At 49.7% G+C, this 10,877-nt stretch overlaps 1 protein-coding gene across 1 annotated transcript; it reads right to left on the minus strand.

Annotated features, from left to right (window-relative positions):
• Window positions 1–1,543: 1,543 nt before the first annotated feature.
• ndp (norrin cystine knot growth factor NDP) lies at window positions 1,544–7,934 on the minus strand. The gene is made up of 2 exons (XM_062402270.1): window positions 7,719–7,934; window positions 1,544–4,085 (listed from the first exon to the last, which is right to left on the minus strand). Exons 1-2 carry the CDS (start codon window positions 7,923–7,925, stop codon window positions 3,861–3,863), a joined length of 432 nt encoding a protein of 143 aa, XP_062258254.1. The 5' UTR covers window positions 7,926–7,934; the 3' UTR covers window positions 1,544–3,860.
• Window positions 7,935–10,877: the final 2,943 nt, after the last annotated feature.

Here is a 10,877-nt window from a genome sequence, read left to right on the forward strand (position 1 = left end):
TTAATCAGGGCTGCAGGTGTGAGGACAGCAGCTGCCCAGCAGGGGGCAGCAGCTGTCTGTGTCTGTGTCTGCGTCTGTGTCTGTGTGTCTGTGTCTGTGTGTCTGTGTCCGTGTGTCTGGGTCTGTGTCTGTGTCTGTGTCCGTGTCCGTGTCCGTGTCCGTGTCCGTGTGTGTGCTGTGCCCGTGTCCGTGTGTGTGCCCGTTTGTCCGTGTCCGTGTTTCTAATGAGCTAAACAACCAACATGGCCTGAAAGTATCAACATGAGGTGGAAAGTTTCCAGAAGAGAAACTGTGATCAGGGAGCGATGAAGAAATAAATTATCGTTAACTCAGACTTTATAAGACTTTTACACTTTGATGCATCTTTAATTTTCACCTTAAGTAATCAAATATAAATAATATTTAATTTAAACGCTGGCAATCACCACAGTTATGGAACCTCCCACCTGCAGGTTTAATGTCTGTGATTCTGTGGATTTATTTAAAAACCAGGTCAGAAAAGTCACCTTCGTATTGTTCATGTTTTAGTGTGTAAGTGTGTGTTTGTGTAGCTTTACTGAGTAAAACAATTTGTGAGTCTTCTCTGTGAACCGTACTTTATAAATTAAATTTATTTATTAGTGGGTAACTTCAATTATTTGCCTGTCTCTAACTTTACTGTCTCTATTTTATTCTTTTTTAACATTTTATCATATAAATAACTGTTAATCTGATCTTTCGTTTGTGTCATGCTTTATTTATATTTGTATTTATTGAAAACCTTTGATAAAAAGTATAACAACAAACTGTAATGTAGTTTTAAACAGATTAAAGTGTAATATTCATGTGTCTGACAACAATAACAAATGAAAAACAGTTGTAATAATGAAACATGTGAAGTAGTAAATAGTAAATATTATTAAAGCTGCGTTACAGCTGCTTTATTTACTAAGAACAATTAATGTTATTATTGTTACTGTTATTTTCATGATATTGTCTTTAATATCATGTGAAATATTCCATATTATCACTTATTACTTATGCACTACTACCACTACCACTTACTGCCACTGAGTTTAGTGTAACCTTCATGTAACTGGGTCGAATCGACCAGTCAGGACCAGTCAGGACCAGTCAGAACCAGTCAGGCCCGCTGCTGCTCTGTAGAACCAGTCGCTGTATATAACAGCTGTAAACACTGTGTTGAATCTGTGAGCAGGAGAAATGTGAGGGACTGAGGAGCAGGAGGAGCAGGAGGAGGAGCAGGAGGAGCAGGAGGAGTGTAAACCAGTGAGGAGGCTGTTTTATAAACCACCTAAACAGGAGGTCAGGTGCTGTGCGGTGGAGGATCCTGCAGGGGGCGCTGGCTGCCAACCGAGACATGTTCCAGGTGAGGAGCTGATTCTCTGGTGAAGTAATGCAATGTAAAAGGAGTTTGAGCAGATTTCAGATTTCACTCTGATGAAGAAGCTTCTGTTTGATCTGCTGTCAGCTGGTTTGAACTGTGAGACCTTTTAAAACAATCGATCTCTGAGGGAACTGGGAATTGTGTTGAGATGTTTTTATTTATTAGTACACAGACACACACAGAGGCTGAACACAGGTTTTCACTCTGGATGAATCCACTCAGACGTGAAGCAGCTGATGATTCTCCTCCTTCACTCGGTCCATCCACCACAGAGAAGATCACAAACCTGAAAAGCATCGTTTCTCAAGATTCATCTTTTCTCTTCTATTTCTACATTTCCTGTTTCAGAGTCTAAAACTCAATGGAAGCAAAGAAACGTCACAATCACGACCGGGGCCAAGGAATTCACATTTGAATCTGTGTTCGTTTGTTAGTTTGCAGGATTACACAAAAACCACAGGACAGACTTCCAGGACACTTGGAGGACAGATGAGGACGAGGACATTTCACAGACGTCATGTTCAGGGACGGAGGTCTGTGACCGGGGGGGCTCGCTGCAGCTTCATGGATCTGAACCGGACTGTTGGTCTCTGGTGGAGGAAGCAGCTCTAATGACTCATGTTAATTGATTCCTCAGAATAATTCATGATCTTGAAGAAATGAATCCGATGTTTGTGTAACTTGGTGCAGATCCAAACGTCTGTGAACTTCTGACGTCATCACTTCAAATGAACACGATCCCCCACTCAGCCTCGAGAAGCAGCTTCTAATCACATTCATGTCTGACGAGCTCCTAACACGAGGTTATTGATCCAGAACAGATGTTCTCATGTTTTTATGTATTTATTTATCAGCCCTGATTCTTTTCTTTGCTCTGTTTTGATGCAGACACGTTAAACACGACAAACACGAAGAAACACAAGTCTGATGGACTCTGGAGAGATTCTGTGAACTTTAGATCTGAACAAACAGTGAGAGTGAAGCTGAACTTTAAACACATTTACATGTTGTGATTGTTTCCTGAGCTGCTTCATCTCCACAGGAAACCAGCTGGGAATCTGGTTTTAACTGGTCTCAGCTCTTCTCACTGCGTCCAATCACAGCTGAGGAAACTCAACTTCAACATGGAGGCTGGACTGACGTCCTGAAGCATTTTACTTTGAAAAGATGAATTTACATGGTTTGAATTATCTTCTGTGAGATTCACAGAAGGTCGCCTGGTGTTTGGGTTCTCACCTTCTGTGACTGACAGGATGAAACACGATTGGACAGAAGATCTGATCCACTCCTCTCAGACTTCAGGGACTATTCTGGACTTAGTCTGAAGCAAATTTCTTTAAATTCTCCGGAGCATCGGACACGTGAATTATCTTCTGCATCTGAATTTGTGCACAACTTGAAATAATATTCTGGTAATTCTGTAGAGTGTAATTCAAACCACATCAAGTCAGAGAGATGTTTCAGAGCTAGAGACTCAAACACCATGAACTCAGCTGACTCTAAGTTTCAAGATGAAGTTTTCAGATGAAGTTTTGATTTCAGGAATATGATGTCGTGGTTCTTTCTTTGCTTCAACGTGACCCAAGAAAATCTGTTTATCCCAATTCTAAGTGAACTTTTCACAGAGTTTGAAAAGGTTCATGAGTTTTTAGTTGATGTTTGAATGGCGGCTGATGGCGACAGTTTGACTTCCTGTTCACAGACGAGGAGCGAGGAGGAAACACTGGACGTGTCGTTAGTAACATTTCACCACGGGCACAAAGCAGCAGGTTCCTGATCGCAGCTGAAGTTTCAATAATGTCGACAGGAGCGTCAGAGATTCAAAGAGACAGTTTACATTTCAATCAACAGCGATAGCTTCCAGAGCCTGAGTCCACAGCGCCACCCAGAGGACGACAGAGCCGTCTTCCTTCACGTGATGAGCTCTGCTGTCCACTCGTGTTTTACACAGTGAGATGAAAGCGTGTAGATTATTATAGGGTGAGTAAACCTCACATGTGGATCCCCTCGCTCTCCCCGGGCCTCCTGGTCCCGGCTGCTCTGTATGGAGCTTTAATGGAGGCTGGAGCAGATCTTGGTGAGGAGCTCTGTGGTTTCCTGAGCTCTCTCTGCAGCGAGGAGGCTCTCCAGCCGCCTCGTGGGAGCAGCAGTTTGTGGTGTTTGGCCTCGAGTGCTGGAGAAATATGCTTCTGATGATTTACGCTGATTGAGTGCACACAGAGGCGAGGGTATAGATGATGTGTGTGCGTCCCCGGGGCCGCAGGTCGACGCTGAGGCCCGGTGAGGGTGGTACCATGGATCCAAACTGTCACTCCCAACATCACAACCAGCACGTTGAGCTGCCGTCCTCTGGGGCGACGCTCTGATCCAATAATCAACCAAAACGCTCTGGAAAGCTCTAGATTAACGTCCGAGGCCAAGGAGAAAGCTGGGTCTGTAGAGTCTGGAGGGCTGGGCCGGCGCCGCCCCCGGCTCAGCTGCACTCCTCACAGTTGCAGGCGAGGATGTATCTGTACGTGGCCGTGATGCGAGTCCCTCCGGAGCAGCGCAGCCGCACGGCCTTCAGCTTGGAGGTGTGCGGCCGGCAGCAGGAGCAGGTGCTCTTGAAGGGCTGCTTGAGCACCGAGCTGAAGGAGATCAGGGGGTCGGAGCGGGTGGTGTGGCTGCAGTGGCCCTCGCAGCGCGCCAGCAGCACCATCTGGAACACAGAGAGCACACAGGTCACAGAGGTCACAGAGGTCATTCAGGCGGCTTCCTCAGGACCTCGGGGACCGGACCGGGATGAGGAACGAGGTCTGTGGGCACAGCGAGGCCGCGGGAGTCGTGGGTTTGAGTCCCACCGCTTTGGCCTTGCACCTGCAGACTGAGAGACAGCATCAAAACCAGCCCCACATTCCTCCAAGAGCTCACACACAGACACACACACAGACACACATCAGACACAGACACACACACACACACACACACACACACACATCAGAAACACACAGCAGCCTGATTAGTGTTGGGGCGTCCGGCTGACATTCCTCTGAGGGTCACCACATTCCTGTCACCTCCCTAAACAGACTCCTGTGTCACGTCCTCCTGTCAGCTGCTGTGTGTCCCCCCCCCGGTGCCCACTTTGACCAAAGCCTGTCTGGGGCCATGGCAGGGTGGCACGCACACACACACTCACACACAGACACACAGACACACACACTCACACACATACACACACACACACACAGACATCAGGAGCTTTGTCTCCACTTTAAGACCATTTGTCTTTGTCCCTGCTCAGGATCAGTCTGTCAAACAGCAACAGCTCCTCTCGTGTGACGCTCCTCCTCTTCACCTCCTGTCTCTCAGCCCCTCCCTGCTCCTCCTCTTCACCTCCTGTCTCTCAGCCCCCCCCTGCTCCTCCTCTTCATCTCCCGTCTCTCAGCCCCTCCCTACTCCTCCTCTTCACCTCCTGTCTCTCAGCACCTCCCTCCTCCTCCTCTTCACCTACTGTCTTCCAGCACCTCCCTGCTCCTCCTCTTCACCTGCTGTCTCTCAGCCCCTCCCTACTCCTCCTCTTCACCTCCTGTCTCTCAGCACCTCCCTGCTCCTCCTCTTCACCTCCTGTCTCTCAGCCCCTCCGTGCTCCTCCTCTTCACCTCCTGTCTCTCAGCACCTCTCTGCTCCTCCTCTTCACCTCCTGTCTCTCAGCACCTCCCTGCTCCTCCTCTTCGCCTCCTGTCTCTCAGCCCCTCCCTGCTCCTCCTCTACACCTCCTGTCTCTCAGCCCCTCCCTGCTCCTCCTCTTCACCTCCCATCTCTCAGCACCTCCCTGCTCCTCCTCTTCACCTACTGTCTCTCAGCCCCTCCCTGCTCCTCCTCTTCACCTCCTGTCTCTCAGCCCCTCCCTGCTCCTCCTCTTCACCTCCCATCTCTCAGCACCTCCCTGCTCCTCCTCTTCACCTACTGTCTCTCAGCCCCTCCCTGCTCCTCCTCTTCACCTCCCATCTCTCAGCACCTCCCTGCTCCTCCTCTTCACCTACTGTCTCTCAGCCCCTCCCTGCTCCTCCTCTTCATCTCCCATCTCTCAGCACCTCCCTGCTCCTCCTCTTCACCTCCCATCTCTCAGCACCTCCCTGCTCCTCCTCTTCACCTACTGTCTCTCAGCCCCTCCCTGCTCCTCCTCTTCACCTCCTGTCTCTCAGCCCCTCCCTGCTCCTCCTCTTCACCTCCCATCTCTCAGCACCTCCCTGCTCCTCCTCTTCACCTACTGTCTCTCAGCCCCTCCCTGCTCCTCCTCTTCACCTCCCATCTCTCAGCACCTCCCTGCTCCTCCTCTTCACCTACTGTCTCTCAGCACCTCCCTGCTCCTCCTCTTCACCTCCTGCCTCTCAGCCCCTCCCTGCTCCTCCTCTTCACCTCCTGTCTCTCAGCCCCTCCCTGCTCCTCCTCTTCACCTCCTGCCTCTCAGATAGATAATATGAAACACTTAAAGGTCTCATGTTGTAAACATGGCCGTCAGGAGCTTTGTGATGTCACAGATCTACAGTCAGCCCCGGGTGTCACTCAGGAAACGATCAGCCAATCAGAAGCGTTTGAAAAAAGTGTCAAACTTTAAAAAACTTGTGATCAAAACTTTCAAACTCAAAGTTAAAAGGCGCTGAATCGTCCGATCTGTGAGAGTCAGGCTCTCGGCTGCAGTTCCCAGAATGCAACTCAATAACCTCTTTTATTCGATTAAGTGTAAAACAAGCTGAATAAATCCAAACTCTGAATACATCACCAGATTTATGACTTTCTGCTTTTACAACCAGAGAAAGACAAACTGTTTCCACCAGGAGGCTTCACGTCCACCTGCTTTGTGCATTTTCAAATCGTGCTTTCACAAAAACAGAATCTTCTCAATATTCCAAATTGTATTTTTATGTTTGGTTGTTAATGAGGAGAAAAACTAGATTTATTAATAAGATTAATAAGTAAACAGAATCAGAAGAAGAAAGTGGTGACAGACGTGAAGAGACGGAGATCTTCTCCAAACAGAAAGTTCATATTTCTGGTTTCTCCATGTTTTAATCTCTGTGGTTCGACTTCTCCGGTTTCTGCTCTAGATTCACTCTGAAGCTCCTGGAACATGTCAGCAGATCTCTGGATCTCAAAGTGTTTGAGACGGAGGCTGAACAGAGGAGCTTTGTGTGTAAAACCAGTTTGTGTGTCCTTGTAAATTCAAATTTACTGTGGGAGAGAAAAGCTTCCAGAACCCGACTCTATACCTGGGCTGCAGATGAGCAACACACACAGACACACACACACACACACAGACACGCACACACACACACACACTCCACACACACACTGAGGTGTAGAGCAGGCGCTGGGCTTCCTGTCAGTCTCCGTGCAGTGTAATAGAAACTCAGTTCCCGCTGTGAGTGAGCTCAACCCTGCCTCGCCTGAGTGGAGTTGTGGTTTGGCCTCCTGCTCAGAGACACAACGTTAACACAATCCAACGAGCTGATCACACACTGGAGGAACAACGGCTCAGTCAGAGAAGTGAAACCTCGTCCCACTGTGGCCTTCGCCTGTTTGCTGGGATCAGAGGATCATCAGTGTCTTTACATCAACGGGCTTCATCCTCACTGAGACGTTTAACATGAGGTCACACGTGTTTCTAGACGTGTCGGGGGTTAATGTGGCAGCGGGGTTGTGTTCTCTCTTTGTGTGTCCGCAGCCCCAGTGTGAGTCTGAGCCTTCAGACAGGACGAGCACCACGCCTCCTCATCATCAGCGCTCTGTCTTCAGAGGGGGGGGGAGTCCACCTCGGCCAAAACCCAGTCCCAGCTGAGGAGCAGAATGTGTCTGCAGCATGGCCCCCGTCCAGACACACACACACACACAAACACACACACACACGGTCCCTCAGAAACCCAGCATGACTCGTCTAAATGACGGAGTGAAGGAGATAGAGTGAGAGAAAGAGAGAGGCCGAGGCTTCACGGGGGGGGGGGGGGGGGATCTGAGGTTCACTTTCTCTCGTACTTAAGAAAAATGATTTCAGTCATCAGCACTGGATGTGTTACTGTTAACAACTTGTTAACACGTATGACTGAATACACTAAAGCAGATGGTTTACAAGGCGTGTGTGTGTGTGTCTTTGTGTGTGTGTGTGTGTGAGCTTGTACAGATATCTATGTGACTTTGTGTTGAGGGTTTACACTTGGTTTCAGGGTTAGAATTAGCTTTAGAATTAGGTTTGGGGTTTAGTAGTGATGGTTGAGGTTAGGGGTTAGTGTAGAGGTACAAACGTGTGTGTGTGTGTGTGTCGGTGTGTGTGTGTGTGTGTGTGTTCTGGGCTCACCTTGGAGTTGCACTTATAAATGGGATGTGTAATGGTCTCCACAAAGTGGTGCCTCATGCAGCGCTCCGGGTCCGAGTCCCCCAGGTGCGGGTGTCCGTTCTCACTGGGCTTCTTGCTGCTGGCCGACTGCACCAGGCCCAGCAGGGGGCAGCACATCAGGACGAGCAGCAGGCCAGCAGGGGGCCCCGCTGAGATGGAGGGTTTCATGATGGGGCCACCCCGAGGCTCCGGATCCTGACTGGAGGTCCTGCACGGTGTCTCGTCTGCGGTTCCTTCGGCCTCTCACAGCGAGTCCTGCTCTTCAGGGTCTGAGCGAGGGGGGGGGGGGGGGGGTGTCTCTGTGTTCCTCTGGTTCCGCTGGTTCCTCTGGTTCCTCTGGTTCCTCTGGTTCCTCGCTGCTAGCACAACAGAGGTTCAAGGTCAGCGGGCTGCAGGGAGAGAAGCAGGAGGAGGGTGGACTGGTCGGGCCGCTCCATCCCCCGCTGTCTGGATCCACCACAGTCTGAGGGAAGAGGACAGAGGGGGACAGGGGGGACAGAGGGGACAGGGGGGACAGAGGGGACAGAGGGGGACAGAGAGGGACAGAGGGGACAGAGGGGGACAGAGGGGACAGAGGGGACAGAGGGGACAGAGGGGGACAGAGGGGACAGAGGGGGACAGAGGGGGACAGAGGGGGACAGAGGGGACAGAGGGGGACAGAGGGGACAGAGGGGGACAGGGGGAACAGAGAGGACAGAGGGGACAGGGGGGACAGAGGGGACAGAGGGGGACAGGGGGGACAGAGGGGACAGAGGGGGACAGAGGGGACAGAGGGGGACTTCTGTTAGCGCTGCAGAAACGATCACACGGAGACGTTCAGAGGACGAAGCTCCAGACAAACTCTCAGAGACGCTTCAGCCAAGTTTAGTGATTAACTGTTTGATGAGTTTGTGTGTGTGTGTGTGTGTGTGTGTGTGTGTGTGTCTGTGTGTGTCTGTGTGTGTGTCTCCAGACCTGGCTGCCTACTTTGTCTCCTCAGTTCCGCGGCTTCCCTTGTGCACCCACACACTGCACACACACATGTAAACGCACAAGTCCTGGTGCTTTTATTACAGAAGGAGAAACCTAACCCATGCACAAACAGCCTGCAGCCCCCCCCCCCCCCCCCCAACCACGTTTTCATTAAAAGAAATCGCTCTCCCAACAAGCCCCCCCCCCCCCCCCCCACGACCGCTCAGCCGCTGCAGACTCCTACTTGTGTGGGTTTCTTCTCCAGCTCCAGAGTTTCATCGTCCTCTTGACAATCGTGTCGGTGTGGAGGGAGCTCGGTGCTAACAGGGAGTGTGTGTGAGTCAGAGAGAGGAGTGTGTGTGAGTTAGAGAGAAGAGTGTGTGTGAGTTAGAGAGAGGAGTGTGTGTGAGTTAGAGAGAGGAGTGTGTGTGAGTTAGAGAGAGGAGTGTGTGTGAGTTAGAGAGAGGAGTGTGTGTGAGTCAGAGAGAGGAGTGTGTGTGAGTTAGAGAGAGGAGTGTGTGTGAGTTAGAGAGAGGAGTGTGTGTGAGTCAGAGAGAGGAGTGTGTGTGAGGTCAGGAAGCGTGAGGAAGTCTGTGGCTCAAGTTTTCCTCTTTTAAATCTTAGGATTAATAATCTGTATAGAAATATGTGGACTCTCTGTATATACTTGTTAATTGTCAACTCTCTAAGTTCATAAAGTAGATTTGTGCTTGTTACGGTGAACCTATGGATTATAATAAATATAAACCATTTGTGCAGGCTGAGTAGAGTTTTGTTTTATAGAATCATTTAACAACCTCTCCTCTTAATTATGTTATAATATTTTTAGAGTTTCAAGATGAAAATGTTTTGTCTTATATTGTCTTAAAAGATAAAAACGTCAGGCAGCGTGTAAACACTTTATTGTTATTAATTGGACTCTGTATTAAGACCAGACGACAGCAGCTTCTGCATCAGTTCAGTTGAACTAACTGTTAAAGCTGGTGTTATTCTGAATAAATATTTGAATTGTGCCTTTAAATTCAGAAGGTTTTATAAGAACTTTTATGATGCAACACAACTCACTGTTACTCTGCAGTTAAATCTTTATTCCAGTGAAGTCGTATTTGTTCGTATTTCTAATAAAACGCAGATTTCCTCTGTGACACCGGCGTGTGCACGTGAAGCCTGTGCACGTGAAGCCTGTGCACGTGAAGTGACCTCGTGCTCCGGTGGCAGTGGATTCACCGTCTGGCTCAGTTAACTCAGAGGAAATTAGCAGGTATTCTATCAAATCTCCCACTTAACATGAATCTCTTTTTGCTTTTTCCCTCTTTTGATTTAGAATCTCAGAATCTGTCCGGTTCACATGGAGCCTGAGTCCCCCCCCCCCCCCGGTCCAGCCCTGTGTTTTTCTTTCTGAGGGGAATCATTTAACCTTAACATTCCTCCTGAGAGAAATAGAAGTATCATTTGGCCTGTTAAAATAAATACTCCCCAAGATGTTTGGTTGGCCCGTGGAACATGTGCTGCAGGGTTACACAGCGGCCGGGCCTCGTAGAGCCAGCACCCATCAGCACCTCCAGTCCTGCCAGTGGGACCCGGCCCACAGCGACCACTGGTCTCCCCGTCTCGGCTGCTGGTTTCAGGCAGGGTTAGGGTGAGGGCTGTCGGGTCCTGTCACGGATCCACATGAGGTGTCCCACACAAAACAAAATGAAGCAGCTCAAGAGGAGACATGGATCAAGCTGCTGCCGGGCCCCTGTCGACCCCCCCCCCCACCACCTACCAGGTTCCTGTTACACGTGGGTCGTACACCCGATTACACACTTCAGCTTCGATGGTCATCCAGAGGACTGTGATGGATGGAAACTACCTGAACCCAGTTTACACTGTTCAACCTGTGATACTCCACTTGATTCTGAAATATGAAGCATGGAGCACATTTCAAACTTAAACAAGATTTATCTTTATCTACCGAGGATCAGGAATGCAGACCTGAAGCTGCTTCCATGTCTTTCTATAGCCAGGTTAGATGATGGTTCACTCCGGAGCTGAGGCCCGGTTCTGACTGGACTCTGCAGCCCCCCCCCCCCCCCGGCTCCACTGAGTTTCTCTGGTTTCACGGATCACTGGCCCTGCTCTCATGGCGTCACTTTCCTCCGCAGCTGGAAAAGCTCTAAACTCCGT

The sequence above is a fragment of the Platichthys flesus genome, chromosome 13 (genome assembly GCF_949316205.1).
Source record: "Platichthys flesus chromosome 13, fPlaFle2.1, whole genome shotgun sequence".
Taxonomy (NCBI): domain Eukaryota; kingdom Metazoa; phylum Chordata; class Actinopteri; order Pleuronectiformes; family Pleuronectidae; genus Platichthys; species Platichthys flesus.